Source organism: Galleria mellonella, unplaced genomic scaffold (genome assembly GCF_026898425.1).
Source record: "Galleria mellonella isolate WM207_F2 unplaced genomic scaffold, CSIRO_AGI_GalMel_v1 utg264, whole genome shotgun sequence".
NCBI lineage: Eukaryota > Metazoa > Arthropoda > Insecta > Lepidoptera > Pyralidae > Galleria > Galleria mellonella.
Window position 1 is genome coordinate 2,548,859 of NW_026442060.1, and position 26,043 is coordinate 2,574,901.

Here is a 26,043-nt window from a genome sequence, read left to right on the forward strand (position 1 = left end):
CAGGTCGACCTCCACGCGATTCCCCCTGAAAACCATAGTGGTTAATTCTTGTTACCAATTGAGCTATGGGCCTACTGACCTGTCTTCATCCTCACCTGTCACCCTTCACTGGTGCTCCGCCAGCGTATACCGATTGCGCATGCGGGGTTACCATTCTATCTTCATTTATTAAAAAAAAACCAGGTTGACCGCTGCATGTATAAGCTGGTGAAATGTAGTTTTATATCCCAAGAGGCCTGCAACTGTAGAGCGCAATCGTAGACTATGTCTCACTTTCTTATCTGTCCTTTATGTCCCTAACCTTGCATTGTGTCTGACCTCTCGTTCTGTCCTTTATCTTGCACAAATGAGAACTTAAATAAACCAATAAACAGTGTTATGCAAATTGCTAAGTTCTGGTCAAGTATATTTAAATAAATAAATAATTAGTGCAAGGTGGAAAATGAAAAAAAAAAACAAATAAAACAAGTCGAGACATAACTGAAGGGAATACGACAATAAAAATATAAAAATAATATTATTTACATGTTATGGTTAGAAGTCATAAACTCTCATGGCGACATGCATCTGTGGTACGCGATGACAGTTTTTAACCGACTTCAAGAAGAGGAAGGTACTCAATTTGGTTGCATTTTTCTTTACTGTTTGTTATCGCATTACTCTGTATCTAAAAGGTTTTATCTTAAAGATTTTTCAAGAATCAAAAATCAAAAGATTTTTATATTTTTTTCTTTTTTTTTTAATATGAGTGGATATAAAGATAAAAGGCCGGCAGCACATCTGCAATGCCGTTAGTGTTGTGGGTGATCATCGGCGACGGTAGTCACTTACCACCAGGTGAGCCGCATGCAAGTTTGCCCTCTGTGTTGTAAAAAAAAATATATAAAGATATAATAAACATGAAAGTTCTACCATATTCTACTTTTATAAGGTGAAAAAAAAAAATTCTTTATTGCATTTGAAACGATACAACGATTAGTTCAACAACTTGTTAGCAAGGGTGAGCTTATCTCTGAAAGATATCTCTTCCAGCCAATTTTAAAAAATAAAAAAAAATATAATTCATTTATATTATTGTGGCATATATACATATATAAAACAATCCATTTCCTAAATTATTACATATACATTTCAGATGTCAAAACTTCTTTTAGCTTTATCAATAATTTAGTAGGCATTCTGATATAGTATAAACACATTTGTCAATTAGCTAGTAAAAAAAAAAACTCTCTTAAATTGCCGCAAAGGAAAATTTTTGATATTGTCTGTCCCATATAAATTTTAACATGATAACGAAATCATTTTAGTAAATTAATTTTGAAGTCAAAACATCCCATTTTGCCACAGTTTTGTCAGTTTTTTTTTTGTACAACGTAATCTTAAATTATTAAGTCTAAAAAAGTAATACGTACATATATGTACATAGATAAAAACACTACTGTATGAGACTACTTTTTTCTAATAAAGGTTCCGTACTAATAAAACTAAACTCATAATTTTTTAAAATTTTATTTTACCTTTGTTTTTTCATTTGTTTTCAGCAACATTAAATGATAAAGAGTCTGATGATGTGTGGTAAACATCGCTTATAGACATAAAAAGCATCATGAATATCAGTACACTGTAATGTGAATTCATGTATTACTAATTTTCTCAACTATGGTTCTATCCGGTATCCTGCTTTTGAAATGGAAACATAATCATGAATAAATGAATAAATATAGAACAAGGCATTTAGCCTTGCTCAATATTCTATACTCTAAGTATTGTGTATAAAAATTTTATAAGCCCATACTACCATTGGCTTATCAAATAATGTGTAATGCTATGAGGTGAAATTCTCTGAGCCTCTGTTTTTTTTAGAGCATTGTAATTTGAACAAGCCACCTCTTTAAACTCATCATAATTACCCATGTCGTGCCATTTATTAATCGTTTTTTATATATAAAAAAAGAATTACATTTTTAAAACAGTTTTTGACCATGAGCCAGGTACAAGTATTTTTTTTATATCATGTAAATGGCAAACAAAATGAAAGTCTTTCTGATGGTTAACAGTCGCTATAGCTTATGGACGCTTGCAATACCAGGTATGTATGTTACGTGCGAATTTTTAATCCTAAAGAAAATTTAATACGCCCTTTCTGACGATCCTCATATCATTTCTTGTAATTGTTTATATGTATAATAAGTTTACTATTGTAATCTTTTGGAGGAAAAAAATATCTATCTACAGTCTCTAGGAAAACCTCGACTGATTATAATATTTAACTTATTGTTAAATATTATAATCAATAAATTAATAGCAAAATTATAAAAACACAAGTGTTATTTATTTTATAATTTATTTAAACTTTAATGCACAGTAAAATTCTATGAACATTTGGCGGGCTTAACACTGGACGGAGTTCTCTACCAACTCTCTCTACGGAGTCAACCATTGGGCAAACCGACAAAATACGTAGGAAGTGCTTTTTTGAGTAAAGGAAAAATAAAGCAATACTTGATGAACTCATATAATATGAACATACATAAAATATATTAAATAAATAAATATATACGTACAATAAATACATACTTAAATAAATACATAAAATTTTACTATATAAAACAATTATGTGTATATATGTTCACTTTTTGGTTAAGGAACCCTAAAAACAATTGAATCAATTATTATTTTTACTTTTATATATTATTGTATTAACTACTCTATAAATTCATGATAACGCTGTGTATTTAACAGTACTAATCAGTAACTTTTGCTCAGTTTTGCAATATCTTTGAATATGATATACGTAATATTAATAATTATTGTGGTAACATTGGTGCTTTTGCACCTATACATCAACTACCATGAGGAGGCCAGAGAGTTTCTGAAGATACCCGGACTGAAGGACAGATTCTTGATTGGGAATGCTTTGGAAATATTTATATCGCCAGGTATTTTAGTATTGATAAATAGGTTGGTTTTTATTGTAACCGGAGTTTTGTCTTCGATTTGGTGTTACCACTTTCTAATATAGAAGTCTAAAAGCAGATTTTATACAAAAAATTTCTTTTTTCCCAATTTTGTGTTTCATTCGTCAAACAGCCGTGCTTGCATGAACGTGTTTCGGTTCGAGGAGTGAAATGGCAGTGAAGTTATTAGATACGCAGACATATTATCTAGTTCTCCGAAATATCTCTTAAATGCAAGAATTATGAGCGTTATATTGCATCCTGTAATATGTTGTGTAATTTATAAATATTATGGAGAGTAAATGACCAGAAGGAGACTTTGTACAAAAGTCGTTTGCTTGAGCACCTCTGTCCCATTCGTGTTTCTACCGTGAAGCAGATGTGTTTGCATGACTGTTTCGGTTTGAAGGGTGGGATATGGCAGTGAATTTACAGGGTACAGAGGAATAACACATTAGTCCTCAAGAATAGCAAAGCATGGGGAGTATCATGGGCGAAACAGTATACTCTGTTATGTCCATGGTACTGCTCATGTCTATAGGCGACGGTTACCACTTTCCATCAGGTGGGCCGTCAATTTGTTTGCCATTCTAAGTTGCTTAAAAAAACAATGTTATTAATACTATAAATGTAAAAGTGTTCGTGATTCCTTTTATAATACAAAATAAATAAAACAATGGGCAGTTAAAAATATCACTTTCTTGGTAGAAAGAGTTAACTGTGGCTAATAGTGTTCTCTTGTAATTTGCTATAACTAAAAAATAAGGTGCCACTGTTCCGAGTAATTTCTAAGCTATTTCTACTTGTGAGTAGTTTGTTATTTCCTTCGATTTTATACTACAATAATGAAAAACAAGCATCTTATGGAAAATAGCCCTCGTGGCTTGTAGATGCTTGTAATAATATGATGCTCACAGCCACTTTCTACCATCGTACGGCTCGCCATCGACAGGGAGTTTATCCTCATGTCCTACAGCTTCAATAGTCGCGCGGTTTCAGAGATGTTTCCTCCCACGAACACTCAGGTTGTGGAATGAGCTCCCTGCCGAGGTTTTCCTAAGAGCCTACAGCATGGGGTTCTTCAAAAGGGGGATAATGAGGTTTCTTCAGGTTCAGCAACGCACGCGTAATACCTCTGGTATTGCAGGTGTTCATAGGCTACGGTAACCACTTACCATCAGGTGGGCCGTATGCTTGTTTGCCACCTCAGTGGTATAAAAATAATAATAATAGAGACCTTATATTTCGATAATGAGGAAAGTTTAGTATATACCTTCTGAAGTGCACTTTACCACTATTTCTTCATATGTAAGGGTTTAGTCTTCCAGTTATACATGGCTTTTGATGTGGCTTTACGTGCTTTCCGAAGAACGATGCAAGTGATAATAATTTTGAATCGCTGCAAAAAAGAAGTTGAAAATTTATAGGTTTAGGATCTAGCCTAACTTTCCAAGGTCAAATTGGAATTTGACCTTGGAAAGTTAGGCTAGGATCCCCTGTTCGCGGTCAAGTGTTATTTTACTGAACTAAGATTGTTCTATTGACCTTTATTAGCTATTTTGGATTTTATTTATCCATTTAAAATTTAATGTACAATACGAATATATGTGTAACACTGTATGGTATTCTCTACCAGTAAACCATTGGGAAAACAAATAAATAAGTAGGTGGTGCATTCGTGAGTTAAGTAAACATAATCTGATACTTGATATATTTATATATTATAAACATATAATTAGATTAATATATACATATAAATAAATACTAATAATTTATGAAATTTCAGATAAACTTTTTGATTTAAGGGCTGCAGTGGCTAAACAGTTCAAAGGGATATTCAGATTTTACTCGTACCCTTACAAATCTATAATTATTTATAATCCGGAAGATGCCGAGGTAAGTTAATAAAGTTATTTATGCTTTATTATATCAATTACATTATATGGCCATGTGATATCAGCATAGAATAGGCCACCCCTTCCTTTCCTGTGGGTGTCGTAAGAGGCGAGCAAGCGAGAGCGAGGGATGGGTAGCAGCGTCTCTCTTAAAACATCTCTAAAGCTGATATGATGCTGATGATGATGATGATGATATCGATTACATAACGTTATTTAAAATACTTTTAGATAGATAGATATGTAATTTATTTATATTACTTACTGCACACAAATAATATAGACATAGATAGACATACACAAAAAAAACAAAAAGATTAAAGAACATATATACAAAAAAAAGGAAAATACATAAAAAAGTAACAGAATTTTTCCTTTCATGCGTGTGCCATAGCAAATTGCTTTGCCCTTAAAAGAGAAAAGCAATAATATTGTTGTGGCCAAAAGCGAGTACTTTGTTCCACTGTTTCTGTCTCATACTTTTTTATAAATATGGTTGAGCAGAACGTGTCTAACTGGTAACGTGTATTTTTGTGTATTTATCTTACTTATATAATAAAATTGTAAGTATACTATATATATATGCGAAGGATATTAAAGAACAATGAATATGAAGGGTCTTAATAATCCTAATACAGACCGAAAAAAATAATTTATAGAAATCTTGTCTGTCTGTTCATCTGTATTCCAATGTCACGCAAAAACTACTGTACTAATCTGGACGCAGTTTTTACACTTGTGTTTCTGACAAACACACACACATACAGAGATATAAGACAAGATGTGTTTCAAGCATGACAACTGCTGGCTAAACCCCTTTTTTGGGGGGTTCAGTGGACATGCTGATATATTAAAAAAAAGAATAAGAATGCGTAAAAGTGGCATATAACAACTTTTGTATTGCTGTATTGTGTTATCATCTGTATTAAAAACCTGTATTAAAAAAAATATCTGTATCGGAAATAAAGTATTTGATGCATTGATTTATCAAACGTTTAATTATTTCATTTATTTGTTAACAAGTTTTTACCCACAAGTTTGTTCCCTTAATTGGAATTAAAAGAAGTTAAATGTGCTTTTCCATTCCAAATATTACGTATATGATAAATATTGAGACGATCAGATGAGCCGGTTATAAATCAACTGATGGCAAACAAATTTACTTTCTCTTTATTAATATTGATAAAGATTTGAGCGCACCGATATTTTTAACCTTGACCTTGGCAAGAGTTGTAGTCTTAACGTAACTGACCTAACTGAGGTAAATAACAGATCTGATATAAACGTGACTCTTGTCACAAGGTCGAAATATTGATAGTGAAATCATTCTTAATATTATAAATCTGAAAGTGTGTTTGTTTGTTTATTTTGTCCTATTGCTAAATTTAATGATTCCATCAGTCGTTATTAATTGGCATACGCAATGCTTTATGATACTCATGACGCTGTTCTTGTATGTATATGATTCCAAATTCTAACTGGGCGACCATCAGCTTGCCTGTCACTTCTAAATGCAAAATAAATTAAAATATTATTTTTACAGATTATATTGTCTGGTATGAAATTTTCCGAGAAATCTCGTATATATGAAATTATCAAGCCGTGGTTGGCAGATGGATTACTTCTCAGCAGTGGTATGTTCATATCCATATAATTCATAATCCTTTATGGCAATAATCTAGATTAGGATTTTTTTGTCTGTTTCGTTAGTAACAATGTTTTTTTCATATTTTCTTTAATTCGCGGTAGACCTCGTATGGCATGGACAGACAGGAGAGATGATCTGGATCGCTTGTTTGGGTTGGTACGGCTTAGTCAGTAATCGTGTAACATCGAAACAAATTGGGAAGGCCTTTGCCCAGCATTGGGATACTGGATATATTGAGATAATTATTTAATTTAACAGAAAGTATTTTCACTCAATTGATTGTTGCTTAATTTTAGGTGCAAAATGGCAACAAAGAAGAAAGATCCTGACACCTGCCTTTCATTTTGATATTCTTCGTCAATTCCATATAACTATGGAGGAGAACAGTAAACAATTGACGGAAACCTTAGAGAAGAATATAGAGGAAACTATTAATATCAAGCCCGTTATCACTGATTACACGCTCAACACAATTTGTGGTAAGACATATCTATTATTTAATTTTAGTAAGTATATTGTATTCTGAAATTATACAAACGATATATTCATTTCTGTGGATACAATTCATCTAATTCGAGACTTAATTCTTACTTAAATTTACTGGGTTTACCAGAGACTGTATAAAAATTTTATGCTTGTGTCCCATAGCATAGCAAGCATATGCATAGTTGTTTTAGTTTGAGAGGTGAGATTTTAATATATTATAAATAATATATTATAAGGATGGATCAATGAAAGGAAGGATGGATAGATGTTTTGGACATTTGTTACTTTTTCACACAAGAAGTACTGAATGGATTTGAATGAAATTGTACACTGGTATTAGTTATATCCTAACTTAGCACATAGGATACTTTATATACTAATTAATATGTGCAAAACCACTGAACATAGCTAGCATAATAATAAAATTACAAGAAGTATAACTTATTTACTATTTATATTAAGGGATAAAAGTATATTATTTCAAATAATTTATGCTCAGATTAAATCATACTTTATTTTATGCAGAAACAGCAATGGGAACGAAGTTGTCAGAGGAAACCTCAGCTGCAGGAAAGACTTATAAAAATGCAGTACTTGAACTTGGTAAAACGTTTGCAGAGCGCTTCATAAAAGTGTACTTATTCTTCGAGTTTATTTTTAGTTTGTCTTCATTGAAGACTAAACAGCAGAAGACTATACAAATTGTGCAAAAATTCACAGAAGAAGTTATTAATAAGAGAAAGGAATACATAGATCAAAATGGGTCAGTTATTAATCCTACAGAACCGTACGGAGATGGTGTTTATAAGAAAAGAAAGAAAGCTGCTTTTTTAGATCTATTACTTGCTGCTGAGAATGAGGGGCAAATTGATAGAAGCGGAATACAAGAAGAAGTTGATACATTCATGTTTGAGGTAATCTAAATTTGAATTTACTTAGACAATAACAGTGGTATTAAATTTATTATTTTAGAGGATTTTTACTACAAAACTAGTTTTGTGTATAGTGTGTGTGTGTGTGTTTTATGTATATCTGTCAATGTCTCAATTTCGATAGTAAAATATTACACAATTTTTGATTATGATATAGTTAAGTTCAAAATGAATCAACAGTTTTTAAAATGTGATAGAATACTATTAACAGGGGAATGTATAATTAAATATATTATTTACAGGGGTATAATAATGCAAATATGAGCTTACTAGTCTCCATAAGCAGGATCTATTCAAGAGAATGACGGATGAGTTAACCAATATCATAAAAAAAGCTATTGATAGAATTTCATTCTGCTCTAATAAAAAATATTTTTTTATATATATTTTAGGGCCACGACACAACAGCATCTGGGATTACATTTCTACTTCTGATGCTTGCAAATCATCAAGACATACAGGTAACTGCCAGAGAGAGACTTTCTATGAAAATCGTCTGCTTTGTTAATGTACTGTTTTGGCTAGAAGAGAGGGATTTGTGAAATTACAGGGTACGGAGTCATAACATTCAAGTCTTCTGGATCAGCAATGCTTGAAGAGTATTATGGGCTTCACAGTATATTATAGTATTCACGGTCATGGTATTGTCCTTGTCTATAGGTAGCTACTTTCCATCAGGTGGAATATATATATATATATAGGTTTATATATAAAAAAAATTCATTTACCTCAATTCCCGTTTCATTATGATAGAATATCGTTAATATATGTATATTTTTAGGAAAAAGTTTATCAGGAAATGAAGAGCATCTTTGGTGATTCCACGAGACCAGCTACTACTGATGATTTAGCTCAAATGAAATACTTGGAACTTTGTATAAAAGAGACTTTAAGGCTTTATCCACCAGTTCACTTAGTGGCAAGGAAGTTAAAGGAACCGGTAAAGTTGAGTAAGTATTACCTATATATTTTTGATAATTTACAATATGTTAGTATATAAATAGATACATATTTGTTTTAATTTAAATATTCTATACTTTGTGTCATATAATTTAAAATTCAGTTTTAAAAATCTCGACTGTCAGTTAAGAGAATTGAATATATAATATATATAATGCTGTCAAAAACTTATATATTTTTTATTGTAAAACTTGGTCAATAAAGAATAAAAAAAAATATGTTTAACTTTAACAAGTAATGCTTTATTGTAAGAAATTACAATAGTAAATTTTTAATTAAAAGTAACAAAGACTGTTAATGACCTAGGTAAACCATACCGCATGTAAAAATATTGTCAGTTGAGTTTTGTATAACTCACTTGAACTAAACATACTACAATATATAACATATTACAATATCTAAGTCTTTGTGATGTTTTAAGAGGGACGCTGTTGCCTATCTTTCGACTATTAAGTTCCTTTAGTCGCCTTTTACGACATTAATCCTTCGTCTCAAAGTGGATTGTACATAAATCTTGTTCGTTATTTATAGTCAAAATTTAAAAGAATGTTATGGATAGAACGGCCGTGTGGTCCCGCCATAGAATAGGCCACTTCTTCCTTTCCCGTGAGTGTCGTTAGTCGCCATTAAGAGAGGGCGAGGGATGGGTAGCAACGTCCCTCTTAAAACATCTTCTAAACCTATATGCGGTTGCCAATCCACCTGACAAGCTAGGCAACAACTGGCAAAACCCCTCAAGGGTAGTCTTATGCTCAGCAGTGGACAGATAAAGGCTGATATGATGATGATGATGATATAGAATGATTGTATCTTTATTAGACTACCTGCTGAGTAAATTAATCATGAATTGAGTAATTATGAATGTCACAAACATGATATTGCGTTGATTTGCTTTTTATACTTTGGGTCACTGCGATACACTTTGTGAAAACATATTTTATCTTTTGATTTATATTTAAAAAAGTGTAAATAATCTGATTGTATAAAGTCGTTTGTTAATTTACGTGTGTCATTAATGGCTCAAAGAAAGTGTTTATCTATCTATCTATCTGTCTATCTATCTATCATCTATCTATCTATACTCATCCCCTTATTCTATCTCTAGTTTCTCATCTCGTCTTATGTATGAAGTTGAAATTCTTACTAATACTATAAATGGGAAAGTAAAGTTTTTTTGCCTTATAGGTTACTTTATTACGCTTTAATGGCTTAAACATTCACTGTGTAATTTAATACATACGTAATATATGGGGCGGAGAAGGATATAGGCTCCTTTTTATCTTGATTAGTAGACATATCCCAGGCACGTGAACGACGTCGTAGATAAATTCTAGTTAAATATGTATTTTTTAGGTAATTACAATATCCCAGCTGGAACCGAGTGCCTAATTTTTATATTTGACCTACATCGCCGCGAAGACTTATATAAAAATGCTCTGACTTTTGATCCTGATAGATTTTTACCTGAAAACAGTGTTGATCGACATCCATACGCTTACATACCTTTCAGTGCTGGACCTAGAAATTGTATAGGTAAGTTAAAGTTAAAGGTAAATATAAATATATTAAAAATGTGGTGGTATGGGTAGAATTGTTTTTGAATTAGAGATATCACCAGACTATACCAGATTATACCAGGATCGACCATATTTGATGAAGTACTAATGTGATTATTAATATCAATATTATGATCAATTGAGGGTAGGTTGATATAATAATTACAGTTTTTTTTTATGAAACTCAGAATGATAAAAAAGCTAATAAAAAAAAGCTAAAAAGCTAATTACTCCTCTCCATCCAAAGGTTGCCTGGAAGAGATCGCTCTTAGCGATAAGGTCGCCCATTGTTTTCTCATTGTGATTATTTCTTGTAATTATTTATATTTATAATAAGTTTATGTAATCTTTTGGAGGAAACAATAAAGAGTATATATCTATCTATCTATCTAATATATGTATTTCCTGATGGCGGCAAGTGTCATATGCTGCTTATGTCAATAATTTATATATTTTATTCCCAGGTAAAAAGTTTGCAATCATGGAAATGAAATCAGCAACATCAGCAATTATTCGACGTTTTAAACTTGAAGCAATAACCAAACCAGAAGAAATAAGGTTTGTTGGTGATATGATTTTGCGATCCATTGATCCAATTTATATGAAGGTTGTCAAAAGAAAAATATAAAATCTAAAAATTATTACAGAATCTCCCTAGTTCACTATATTTTTAAAATTTTTGTAAAATGTCAATATTTGACTTGTAACGTTAAAGAATTCCACTCGCAGTTATTAGTTTATTTTTATATCCATATTTTTGATAATCATACGTATTATGTAAATAGTAATTTTACATTTTATAAATTCATATCTATGTATTATTACATATATAATATAAAATAAAAATAAATAATAAAATAATAATATAAAAATCAAAACAGTTGCTTATTACTACGACTATTATCCACTACTATACATTTCTGAAAGATGACCCGAAATTTCTCAATTGGCTGTGCCCTGTGCGTTCTTAATTACACCACGAGACGGATATAACTAGTTCTAAAGCCTGATGTAGTTGTGTTTACCGTGTTATGAACGGGGGTTGAATTCTTGTTGAAAATATATAACAGTTCGAATATAGGTAGGTATACATTAATAACATTTTTTTGGAATTTGTGTTTGTTAAGACAAAATTCGTAAAAGTTTAAAGTAACATATGTACAATAATTTTAATCCAAATGTATTTACATGAGCAAAATTAATATTGCATAAACTTTTAGAATGTACAAATATAGATATTAATTTTAGTACGGAATTAATTAATTTAGTTATTATATATATATATATATATATATATATATATATATATATATATATATATATATATATATATATATATATATATATATATATATATATATATATATATATTATTACATTTAGCTATGTATAGTAGCAGCCATGAAAAACATGGGGAGTAAGATAACCGGAAAAATTAATTGATGTAATTATTAAAGAAGCTTCAATCAAAATGAACACAAGTAAAAATAAAACGCTATACAAAATAGAAAAAAAAAAAAAAACAAAGAGAACTGATATACAAATAGCATTCTTTTTGGTTATGATAGAGAACGCTAGGGAATATTAGGCGATAAATGCACAAAAGCAATCGTAAACCAGAAATAAAAGAAATATTTAGAATCACAATCTTGTAAGGAAACAAAAATTAAGCACTTGAAATGAGGAACAGAAGGAAATAGAAATAACAAACTAGATACAGATAATACTGAACAAGGAGATAATAAGAACAATAAATGAGATAAGATTATTGACGTAAGTAATTGAGTATAGAAAAAAAAATATATGTCAAAACACTAATGGTTAGCTGGTAGAGAATGCCATATGGCATTAAGCTCGCTATTTGTACAAAGTTTTATTGTGCAATAAAGAATAAATAAATAAATAAACACTTGGGATAAGGATATTTTTATAAAGACCGATTATTGGAATGAAAGATATAATTTAAGAAAGGAAATCGAAGATTTGAAAAGTAATAAAATAAGAAGGAAGTGTTATTTACGTGAAATTAAATTTAAGCATTTTTTTTATTTTACCGCTTGTTTCTTTCCAAAAACTTGATTATTATGAACAATAAAAAATTAAATAAGTCGTGTAATAAAAAAGGAGAAATGAGCGGGAAATTTGAGAAGTTGTTGACAATATGCGAAGTTAAAAAATATATAACAATATGTATTGTTTGCTTCATCTTGGGTGACAGCGTAGTTTTTAACCTGATAAGAAAAATGGTCACGGTTAATGGCTGTATACAAGATAAGAGTTAAATTAAATATATAATAAAACAACAACATACTTATGCAATTCCTAAAGGTTGACTGGTAGAGAATGCATATGTAGCATTAAGTCCGCCTTTTGTATCACATTTTATTGGTCAATAAAGTTCAAGTAAATAAACGAATACTCAATCACGAAGAAGAGTAATATCACATATTTGTTTTGTCATTTCATAATATAATTAACAATAGTAATAACAAGTAATTTGTTTAAATTGTTATTAATTTATTATTTTGCTTTTGTTTACAACTATAATAATAAGAAATAAATAGTTGCATGTTATTATCTATTTTAAATGGATATGAATAAGTACGTTTTTCTATTATAGAATATTCGAAACAACAATCTGTAATCATATTTTAAAAGTTAGTAGCTTTATTAATTATAAAATTAATATGTGATCAATATTTAGTAAATTTTATCTATTGCAAAAAGAATTATCGAAGTCAGTTCAAAACTGGTGACGTAATCATATAATATAATTATCAAATAATATAGTAAAACATAGTTCGAAAAATTTGCAAAATATTTTTAAGTAAATTTCTTGAGTAAGTTGCATTTCTTGTTGCGTAAATAAATAAAAAGTTGACCTTTCCAATAAATTAGATGGTTGCAAGTTACTCTAGAATTTTTTTTTATTACCAAATTCAATGATATAATGAGCATCACTATAAATAAAAAGTAACGTCTTATTAACAATATTTGTGTCAAAATTATATAAAAAAAATGGGATAACACACAAATTGGAATAGAATGTCTGTGTTTTTTGTATTCACATATGTTATAGGTGGTGTTATTACTTATTATTTTATGCAACTTAGAATTGCTAACAAGTTATTATTACTTATGTTATCATCATCACCACCACCATCACCATCATCATCATCATATCAGTCGTTAACTGTCCACTGCTGAACATACGATGTGAACAGACGCATTCAGATAATGTTATGTCTATATGCGTTCGCTCATATCATCTTTTATTTTTACTGTTCCAGTAGACAAAATAATAAACATGTAGATAAAATGTCTGTAATATATTGACCCTGATGAACCTTTATATTTACAAAGATAATGTGATATCTTCATTTTAGGGTTCTGTACTGAAAATGTACAAAGGAACCCATATGGTGCGCATTTGTTTGACTGTCCGTCTGTTAGCACGGGTACACACGTTACTAGTATAGTATTATTGTAATATAATATTATACTAGTACTGTTAAAGGATACACAAAATTTTAAAATTAATCTACTAGTTTAAGTGGGATATCATTTGAAAGGGTTTTATTAAACTCTATTTTTTATATATTTTTGTGCTGCACAATTTTGAAGTTACAACAAAAATGAGAAAAAAAACCATTCTTCCCTTATCTCTAAAGGTTTCTAAGCTTAAAATCTGAAATAATTACAGTTTATAAAGATATATGTGAATATTGAAGATAAAATAATGTTTCGAACACCATTAATTTTAAGAAATTATTAAAAAACCTCCGAAAACAAATTTATGTAGTCTAGTTTTTAACCAACATGTATGTAGTAGATATATTATCATCACCATCATCAGCCATTATTCGTCCACCGCTGGACATAGGCCTTCCCCATAGACTGCCATAAGAAATGCTCGGATATATATAACTAGATATTGGTAAAAATTTTGAAATGCATAATTACATTTTTGTTTTGCTAAAGGGTGACTAGCAGAGAATGTTGTATTAAGTCCGCATTTAGTATCAAACATCAATAATATATTTATTGCACTAGTAAATTACATTGTTAATGCATCTATAAATATTGTGAGCAAGGGTGGACTTATCTCTGACAGTCAACCCAATACAGTTAGAAAGCATGTCGTTAGCGGGCAGCTAAAGTGCTATAACTAATAATATTTAGAATACGAATTAGTATTAACACTAATCAATACATAGACAAACATACAGTTGAATAAAATATTAAAATGTATACTAAAATATTACTTAAATATATATTTTATAAATAAATATAATACCTTATTTATTTATTATTAATTGCAGTTTGTTACATTGCAGTTTTTTTCTTTTTTTAGTTATTACTGATATGCTAGAAAGCTGGCTGATTTTTGCACATACAGGTTCGCCTTTCACATAATTTATTTTCAGTATACATATTTAATTTATATTTGCGCGATCATAATTAAATGTTAAGTTTAATGCAATAATAATAACTACAAGAAGGTAGCACGACGTTTAAAACTTACCTATATATATATATATATATATATATATATATATATATATATATATATATATGTATAATAAATGATAAATAAATTTATATATATATATATATACATATAAATTAAACAAATAAATGTAGTATTAATAACATTGATTATTAGGTCTCTATTTTGTACGATGAATACAATAAAGGTCATTTTATATAATATATATTATATTTATATACGGAACCCTTGGTACATCAACTCGCACTTCACCAATTTTATCACATGGACTATCCCAGTACTTATCTCGAAATAAGTCATTCAATTGATATAATTACAATTTTTTTGTGATTTTACTTCATCACTTTACGTCATTAAGTAGTATTGATTATAAATTATAAACAAAGTGATATAAACAAAATATTGTTTTATTGATTTAATTAAACATTATATCTAAATATAATAAATTAGGTATATAATTATTTGAAAAAATATAAATTGTATTATGCATAATTACGTATGCGTGGATTTTTATTTAGTTTTATAATTTATTATACACACTAATTGTAGCTAAAAAAATATGACAGTGGAAAGTAAATGTACAAAAGTGAGTTTAACTTTTTAAGAGCTCTCTTCTAGCAAGCCTTAAGTGAAAAGGAGCATCAAGAATCACTTCTAGATGGCGTATCCAGATAAACATTCGCTTATCTTTACGTATATAATTTCAAATACATAACTATAAAAATATAAATTTAAATAATTTTTAATAATTTTGCATGAAGGGCAATAGTATACTATGTTATGTTCATATATATTGGCGACGGTTACTACATTCCATCTGATGGCCCGTTAACTTGTTTGCCATTTTAAGTTGCAAAAAAAAAAATTTTTAAGCTAAAAATAGAATAATGAAACCGGATATTTAAACAACAAATAAACAACATTTAAAATAAAACAGTTTAACTGAGATCGGAAACTGAATGATAACAAGCACATTATTTTTATTATTACAACATTAACGTAATAATTACAAGGTTATATATATATATATATATATATATATGTAATATTTATGCAATATTTATGCAATATTTATGCAATAAAGTGTTAAATAAATAATATTGTTAATTCTTTGTAACATATACCGAAGTAAAATAAAAATAATATACCATTTTTTTATATTACAAAGGTGGCAAACAAATATTTACTAGTCTGATGGTAAACGGATATTTTTTTTTTATTACAACACAGGGGGCAATTTAGCATGCGGCTCACTTGATGGTAAGTGACTACCGCCTCCCATGATCACCCACAACACCTACGGCATTCCAGGTGTGCTGCCGGCCTTTTAAAAAGGAATATGCTCTTTTCCTGAAGGTTATGTTGTCGTATCGGTTCGAAAATATCTAATGACGGACGCCTGCGACACTATGGGTATCACGTGCGCATTGTCGACCTTGAAAAAACTTTAATACACACCCTTTGAAGAACCCTATACTGTTTTCCCTAAAGAGTATAATATAGGGTTAGTACAGGAGTAGTATAGGAGTACAGTATATTTTTTAATTAATGATAATGGAATGGTAACCTCACCCGCGCTATCGGTATACACTAGCGGGGCACCAGTGAGGGTTGATAGATGAGGATGTCAGGATGGTTTTTTTTTTTTTTTTTTTTTTTTTATTAATAAAGTGATTTCTGTCGCTATCTTTGAGGCGACAACTTTCTAATCTGTTTGTAATTATATCTGTAATATTTTAACAGTGTATTTTTTTTTTTTTTTTTTTTTTTTTTTTTTTTCCTGTATTTATTATTATATGTATATATATATATGTACATTAACTATAGTAAAGTCCGAGTTATGTATTTTGTCAATCCATGTATTTAGTGCCATTCTCCTTCCCTATTACTTTAAATATCATTTTAGCGAATTGTATTAATTGGATCCTGCTGGAATCGTCTTCAAATATATTTTTTAAGTTTTCTTTTGTTATATTAGTATTTGTAAGAAATTCAAAATTTAATCTTTTATATGAAAATCTAGTACATTCTATAAGGAGATGCATAATAGTTTGCGGAGTTTCACCATCACAGGTACAATTTGGTGAATCAATTAATTTAAATCTATGCAAATATGATCTATTTCCCCCGTGTCCAGTTAATAGATGAGTAATTGTATTGTCTATCCTTACTGCTTTTAAAATTTTGTGTGCTTTTTTAATATCTGGTAAAAATTCCTTAGTAATACTTCCGGTTTTAGTTTCTGAGTAAAATTTTTGTAATGTTGTGATGGATTTTTCTCTAATTTCTCGCTTAACCAGAGACAGCGGAAATCGATCATATGAGGGTAGGGTATCATTTTGCTGAGCAGCAGCTTTAGCTAGCGTATCTGCTCTTTCATTACCTGGGATGCCTATATGAGCTTTAACCCAGTGTAAAAGAACCTTCCCTCCTCTCGCCTCATGAGCCTGTATTTGGTTGCGTATATCTACTGATAATGGGTGTAAGGAGCATGGATCGGAGACACTGTCTAAAGCCGACATAGAATCGCTTAGAATGTTCGCCTTATAATACTGTGGCTTTGTTTTCATAATTTCGAGTGCTTTAAGTATTGCTGTTAATTCAGCCTGAAAAACTGAGCAATAATCTTCCAAGCGGAAATTAGTATAAAAGTTTTCTTCACCATTTATCCAGGCTGAAACTGATCCCCCTACCTTATCGTGAATTTTACTTCCATCCGTATACAATTGGGGCCAATCATTGATGTTCTCGCTAAGATCTTTGGAGTCGTTTATAATATTATATTTAATATTGAGTCTTACAGCAGGATGAGGTAGGGTGGTAACTGAGATTAAAGATTCCAGCTTTTTCCCCGGTAGTTCCTGTAGCTGGCGGCCTCTCTTTATACAAAATAGCTCCGCGTGTTCTTGCGCCTTAAGCTTGAGCGGCAGCACACCAGCAAGGACTACGCTTGATGCAAAAGACGTGGTTCTATGGGCTTTTGTGATCTTTATGGCAAACAATCTCGTTACTCTATCGAGAATGGCCTCATTAGAGTATTTATTGGCTGCATGTGCCCAGCAATTAGCAGCATAGAGAATGGTAGGCTCAACCACCGCGCCATATATCAGCTTTAGAACTTCAGAGTTGAGTCCCCACTGTGCTCTAGCCATTTTAGAAACCGCCTTATATATATTTAAAGCCTTAGCAGTAACATTTTTTAGATGGGAATTAAAATTAAGGTTGCAGTCGATTGTTAGGCCCAAGACTTTAATGTCTTTTTGCAACTGAACTGAGACACCATCCATACAAAGCTTGGGAGTGTAATATTTAAGTTTTTTGGTGAAAAGGACCGCTTGCGTTTTATGGGGAGCAAATTTTAGTTTGAGTCGGCTACCCCATTGTACAAGCTGTGAAAGTACAAGATTCAATTTCCTTTCCACCTCTTCACCTGTGTTTCCTCGCGCTATTAGAAGTATATCGTCCGCAAACGCCTGGATATGAACACCACGATACTGCGATGGCTCCAGGACTTGGTCCAGTTGCACATTCCAAAGGATGGGACCACAGACCGAGCCCTGGATACATCCTCTGTCCGTGCTCCTGGATAAAGTACTGCCAGAGTATTTCAACATGATTTTCCTCTCCGATAGATATGACACTATAAGGTGAAGAACGTCCGAATCAATTCCTATCTCATATAGTTGCGTTGTAATGGCAGGCCACCAAGCACTGTCGAACGCACCTTGTATATCAAGGGAGACCATTACAGCGATTTGTTTAGATTTTAATGTATCCTTGATGATCTCAAGAGCGTCAAAGAGTGCATCTTCTGTGCTGCGTTGCGGAGTAAACCCGTATTGATTGGGTTGTAGTGTACCCTTGTTCGTGAGCTCCCATTGCAAACGCTTTGCAAGTATTTTTTCAAGTAATTTCCCTAAAAGAGGAAGAAGGCCAATGGGACGAAAAGACTTGGGTTTGCTATAGTCGGTTTTCCCAGGTTTAGGAATGGTTTTTATAACAGCTTCCTTCCATATCCTCGGAAAGTGACTCAGTCTCAAACATTGATTGTATATAGCAAGTAGGGTCTCTTTATCTGCTTCATAAGCATTTTGACAAATATCGGCTGTAAAACCATCCCTTCCAGGTGCCTTCTTGGGTTTCATTTGCTTCAATGCTGTTTGTAACTCATGGTGAGTGAATGCAGTGAGGTGCCTGTCAGTCGGTGGTTTGAATGTTAATAAGTTTGCCTTTTGTCTCACAGAAATATGTTCACTAGTATCATTTATAGGATCATCATGAGGAAAAAATGTGTCTGCCAATAGTGATACGGATTCATCTGGAGTAAGTGTAGTACCGTTGTTGTCTGTAAGAAGATTTTCACGTGTTATTTTGCCACTATGTTTTATAATCCTGTAGGATCTCTCCCAAACTGTTTCTTTTTCCTCGCCTGTGCAAAACTTCTTCCAGCTGTTAGTTATTGAGTCTTCTATAGCTTTTTTGTATATACTCTTCTTTTGTAAATATTCCTGTATAATATATTCCTTCCTTTGTAAATTAGCCTTTTTAATTTTATTTTTTGTCCTTTTTAGATCTGATTTTAATTCACTGAGTTCTTTTGTCCACCACTTAGCTTTTTTATTTTTTATTTTCGGTTTCTGGATCCTTGGAATACAGTTTGCACATGCTTGGGTGATTGTGTCCTGGTAATCTATTATTAGTCTTTCAAGCTCTTCAATACCTAAGGTATTCAGCACAGTATCGGGATTGATGTTACGCGTTGCAAGCGTTTCTTGTAGTGTATCACGAAACTTATTCCAGTCAACTTCACCAGTATAATAAATTCGTGTAGAGGGAGTAGGTTCTGTAAGATTAATCTGATGATTATTAATATCAAATGTGATTGGGATATGGTCGGATAGAGTACATAGGTTGGGATTTATTCTCCAGTCTGTGACTTGATTCAATATTTGGGAAGAGCAGGTAGTTATGTCGATAATGCTGTTACACAATTGTCCCTGGCGGTAAGCGGTGAATGTCGGTGTTGATCCCGCATTGAGCACTTCCAGATCAAGTTCGGACAGAGCGTCCATTAGATGTGATCCCCTGGTATCCTCCGTGTCACAGCCCCACCAGATACTTCTTGCGTTAACATCACCTGCTAAAATTAAATTAGATGCTCCTGTGTTTGTAATTATATTACGTAAGGAGTTCAAGGTATCGTGTATGTCATGGGTCTTATCGAAGTAAGCGCTTATGAGAGTAATTGTGTCTCTGCCAGTTTTTATTTTGATAGCGACTATGTCTTCAGTCATCCAACTGGGGCTCTCGATTACTTCAAGGCTATTAGGGTTCAGAATAACTATAGCAGAACGAACAGGATGGGAAACATCGTTGGGCAGTTTCTGTATTACTCGATAACTGGTACCTATCGCTAGGTAACCTTTAGATCCGACATATGGTTCCTGAAGAAGCATAATCGAAAACCCCTTGTTGACTGCTGTCTGAAGACATTCATGAGTAGCTGCATATCCTCTACCGAGATTTATTTGGACTACACTAATTTTACTCTGTGATGATTGGGCAATATCTGCCCTATCCCTGTGGCTGCTTTTAGCAGTAGATAACTGCAGATCTAGCTATCCTATCCCATTTTTGCCATTCTGGGCACTCTTGGCTATAGGATGGGTGAGCAAGATTCTCTCTTTTAGCTAGCTTGCAATTATAGCACACCGGCAAAGAATTTCTATTTGGACATTCTCGAGTATCATGAGTGAGTGCACAGTAGCCGCATCTGTTTTGTGTTTTGCAATCAGCGGCTTTGTGGTTGTACCCCATGCAATTATAGCACTGGATAACTGGAGATTGATCAATCGCAGAAACTACTTGGAGTCCAATATGCAGCTTATGTCCGTTAACAGCTCGCCATATAGATGGAGACACTTCTAGAATAATATTTTTGATATCTTGTGTCCTGCCTTTTGTCCTTCTTAGCACTTTAACTGTCTGATCAGATGCTGTGTTGAGAAGTTGGCGGTTTTGATTAATTACTGCTTTTTCGATCTGTTCATCTGTAATACTATTAACCACGCCGATAAGTCTTATTTGTGGAAATTTGTCTCTAGCGCTCCTTGCTGAAACTTGTAAGCATTTCTCCTTGATTGCCGTCTGTAGGGTCTTCCGGTCTTCTTGTGAACCACAACTCATTATCACCTTCTGGTTCTTAATTTTAGTAACGCGATTTACACCGACTCCTAGGTCGATGACATTCACGCTTTGTTTGACTTCATTTATAATGTCGTCACTGGTCTTTCGAGGGTCTGCTGATTCGAGGAGAACTGCGAAGTTTGGCCTCGATAGTGCTTCTGCATAACTACGCGGATGACGAGCATCCGATTTTTGTACTTGCGCTGTCTGATCCTGCTTCATTTGACTAGCAGCTGGTAAAGATGGAGGAGTGCTTACTGTTTTTTTAGCTAATTCAGTTTGCTTCCTGACCAACTCAGTGTTCTCCGTGACCTGGGAGCGTATATGATCAAGCTGCTCCTTAACTTCGATAAGTGTCATCTCAGTATCAATTGCAGAACCCTGCTCGGTCATAAGAGCTACTACCTCATCATGCTTGTTCTGCTTTAGATCCATAACGGCAGTGGTGACCATTTTGATATCCTTTTTAAGTGGGTCCATTTCTTCACGGAGTATTTTATTGAGATTATTTCTGCAGATGTGTGTGGCTGCACATTTAGCATCGCGTTCGGCTAGTTCTTTTCTGAGAGATCTAATTTCATCCATTATAGCATCAAACGTTGTTTGTGGAATATTTGTTTCTGTAATGTGAGCTGTAGGGAATACTCTGTCGCTGGGCATAGTATTGCGAAAATCGTCCATAAATGTTTTAATTTGCCCCAGTTCGCTTCGTACGGCTGCTATCTCCTGTCTGCACTCATAGGCTACTGTTTCCGCTTGTTTGAGTCGCCGAGCCATAGAGTTGTTCGCTAGCCGAGCAATCAAGTGCGCAGACTCAATAGCACGATTCCGCATTTCTGCTGTAACAGACTTCGCTTGCCTAAGTGTGCCAGCAATATCCAGAGCGAGATCCTGTAATCGTTCAGAGCAGTCTGCCATAGTATCGGCCTCTCTCGGAAGCATATGCGCAGATTGTGAGACTTGTGTAATCGGAGCTATTTCCGCTTCATCGATAGTTTGAAGTGAAGTCACGCTTTGTTGGCTATTGCTGGGAGATTTATGAACATTGATAGACCTCCATGACGGTAAAAACGTGTTCGATGAAGAGCTAGTAGAAGTAGAAGTTGTTGGTATGGCTGTAGTTTCTGCCCTCTGAGCCTCTGCTGACTCAGACGGCAGGTTAACCGGTCGCCTGACCGGTGACCGCGCCAGAGGCATTTTTGCAATTTAGCACCACTAGAGGCTTAATATCAAGAAAAGGAATGACGTAGGTATAGCTAAGGGGTAGTACTATCAATTTGTGGAAGAAAAAAGTAAAGGCAGATTTTTGTATTAAATGTCCACCTTATCAGTAGAGAAAAAAGGGTGGGTGGGCGGGTAAATTTTTCAATTTGCCCGCCCACCCACCCATTTTTGGGGAGAAGTGTGGTGTCTATGCACTCGGGACGGAGCGCACAGCACGGGAAAAATACTAGAAAAATTCCGAAAGCGACAGGGGGGGAGAAAATTGGGGAGAAATAGTACGATTTCGTGTAGGTAAGTAGTCAAAATTCAGGGGGTTGACGGGGGTAGGGGGATGATAGGTAGACGAACGACAACGGGGGACGAAAACTAACTATTTCAACGAGAAAAAACGAAGAAAAAAGACAATTTACGAGAGAATTTTCGAGATTTCTAAACAACAAAAAACTACTTGCAACGGGGGGTAGAAAGGGGTGAGGGGTGCAAAAACTATTTTAAACTGTAGGGAGCAACTAGACAACAACTTTGACAACTAGGGACAGCGAGAAAACAGCGAAATTCCAGAAAAAAATTTTTAACTATGATATCTGTCAGGATGGTTTCAAGGGGGAACCGCGTGGAGGATGACTTGATACGATATATTGCTACCAATGAGATTGCTAATTTCTATTACTAACAATCCCCCCAGTACAGTATATTAGTGTAGTTATTATTGTAGTTATTAAATATACCAGAGGGAGACTTTGTACAAAAGTCGTTTGCTTGGGTATCTCTGTCCCATTTGTGTTTCAACCGTGAAGCAGTTGTGTTTGCATGGCTGTGTTTCGATTTGAAGGGTGGGATATGGCGTGAATTTACAGGGTACAGAGGAATAACACCTGAGTCTTCAGGAATGGTAACGCATGAGGGGTATCATGGGCGAAACAGTATATTCTGTTATGTCCATGATACTGCCCATGTCTATAGGCGACGGTTATCACTTTCCATCAGGTGGGCCATCAGCTTGTTTGACATTCTAAGTTGTAAAAAAAAAAAAAAAAACAGTTATCTCGGTAGGAAGCTCATTCCACAGCCTGAGTATTCGCGGGAGAAAATTCCTCTGAAATCGCACTGTACGCAATCATTTAGATTTTAGCGTGCGAGTATGAATCCTCCATCGATGGCGAACGGTGCGATGATAAAAGGTGGCTGTATAAAAATAATAATATAAGATTATGTTTTACAAAAAATCGACATCAATGGCATTTTCAAAGTAGATTTTTCATTTTTGTGAAAGAAACATCCGTACTTGTAAAAAAAATATACTTGTATAAATTTGTTATCATAGCAAATTTACACAAAGAAAACCGGCTAAATTAAGAAAGCTCTTATGTAGAAGCAATTTACATAAAAGGAATTGCCTAATGAGATCTATAAATTATTTAATAAATCACCACAAGTAATCGGGGAAATGCAGCGCAATAGATTTGAAATTAAGTTACGCAAGTGGCTAGTCCATAAATGTTATAATTCCTTAGGAGAACTTAATTATATTAAATAACATTCATATAATTATGATAAATATTAAACACTAATATTTAAACACTATGCAAAATGACTTCAATAGTGCTTCTCAACAGGTAGGTCTTAAGATGAACAAAGACAAGACTAAAAACATATTTAACGTCCATGTCACACCTATACCGGTTACGATTGTGAACACTACGTACAAAGTTATCGACGAGTATGTATATCTAGGACAGCTTTTACTTTTACCAGAGGGAGACTTTGTACAAAAGTCGATTGCTTGGGTACGTCTGTCTCATTCGTGTTTCAACCGTGAAGCAGCCGTGTTTGCATGGCTGTGTTTCGGTTTGAAGGATGGGATATGGCGTGAATTTACTGAGTACAGAGGAATAACACCTGAGTCTTCAGGAATGGTAACGCATGGGGGGTATCAGGGGCGAAACAATATACTCTGTTATGTCCATGGTACTGCTCATGTGTATAGGCGACGGTTACTACTTTCCATCAGGTGGACTGTCAGCTTGTTTGCCATTCTAAGTAGTATAATAATAAAAACTTGTCCGACTAAGTAAGTCCAATTTTCGGGACGCGTTCAGAAAACTACACTACATCTTTTCATTCAAAATACTTTAAAGTTTGAGCCGCCTGAAATCACGTCTAACGTCCACCTATACCAGTTATGCTTAAAAACACTACGCCAGAAGTTGTCGTCGAGTATGTATACCTGGGACAACTTGTTAAACTCGGCAAGTTCAACTTGCATCGAGTTGTAAACTGACGAATCCAATTTGGTTGGTCAGCGTTCGGAAGACTACGTCACATTTTCTCATCTAAAATAGCTTCAAATTTAAAGACGAAGGTCTTTAACTAGTGCATGTTGCCAGTTATGATTTATGGAACTGAAACATGTTCCTACACGGTTATTCGTATAATAAAACTTGAAAAATTACTCAGCGGGTTATAGAGAGGGCCATATCCAAACTAGTGGCATACTAGAAGTTTCTTTGCGTGATCGAATCTGAAATGAGGATATCTGCAAAAGAATCAAAATAACCGACATATCCCGAAAGATAAACAAGCTGAAGTGGTAACGGGCTGCTCACTTGTTCGAAAAACCGACAACCGATGGGGAAGAAAGGATCTTGAGTGGCTACGCCGTACTTGTAAACACAATGTAAGACGACCCTCCACTAGATGCAGTGACGATCTCAAATGCATTGCAGAAAGTCAGTAGATGCAGGTGGATCAGGACCGTTCCTTATGGCAGTCTATGGGGGAGGCCTATTAACCAAACTAGGAGATGCTAGATTCGCAGGTGATCTCATACTAAGATCTTTTAACAATATTGGCATAAAAAAGATTATTTTATGTCACGACTGTTAAGAACTGTGTAAAAAATCATAATGAATAATAATAAAATGATAATTTGTACAAAAGTCGATTGCTTGGGTAACTCTATCCCATTTGTGTTTCAACCGTGAAGCAGCTGGGTGGAACTATATCCCACCCTTTAACCGAAATACAGCCATGCAAGGCTGTGTTTCGGTATGAAGGGTGGAATATGGCGTGAATTTACAGGATACAGAGGAGTAACACCTGAGTCCTCAGGAATAGCAACGCATGGGGGGTATCATGGGCGAAACAGTATACTCTGTTATGTTCATGGTACTGCTCATGTCTATAGGCGACGGTTATCACTTTCCATCAGGTGGGCCGTCAGCTTGTTTGCCATTCTAAGTAGTATAAAAAAAAAGATAATTTTATACCTTTATGAACATATATTTATTTATCAGTATGTGTAGGTATTCATATGTATATTTATATATATATATATATATATATATATATATATATATATATATATATATATATATATATATATATATATATATATATATATATATATATATATATATATATATATATATATATATATATATATATATATATATATATTAGTGTGTGTAATAAAATATTAAGTAAATTAATAAAAGATAATAAATAAATATAGAATAAATAATAAAGAATTATAAAACTTGATGCCTTTATCACCTTTTTATCACCGAACCTCTTGCCATAAAACTAGAGTTCATTCACATTTTTGGGTAATAACCACTAGTGGTAGCAACCACTGTGCCTACATCTCATTTGTTTCTACCTTGTTCGTCTGGGAGTTTTTATATGCA

The 26,043-nt window shown here is 33.1% G+C and overlaps 1 protein-coding gene across 1 annotated transcript; it reads left to right on the forward strand.

Moving 5' to 3' along the window:
* Positions 1-2,747: 2,747 nt before the first annotated feature.
* Positions 2,748-11,664, forward strand: LOC128200725 (cytochrome P450 4C1-like). The gene is made up of 9 exons (XM_052895047.1): positions 2,748-2,939; positions 4,744-4,853; positions 6,396-6,486; positions 6,797-6,979; positions 7,512-7,900; positions 8,311-8,379; positions 8,700-8,868; positions 10,232-10,411; positions 10,899-11,664. The coding sequence occupies exons 1-9, from the start codon at positions 2,786-2,788 to the stop codon at positions 11,060-11,062; spliced, it is 1,509 nt and encodes a 502-aa protein (XP_052751007.1). The 5' UTR covers positions 2,748-2,785; the 3' UTR covers positions 11,063-11,664.
* Positions 11,665-26,043: the final 14,379 nt, after the last annotated feature.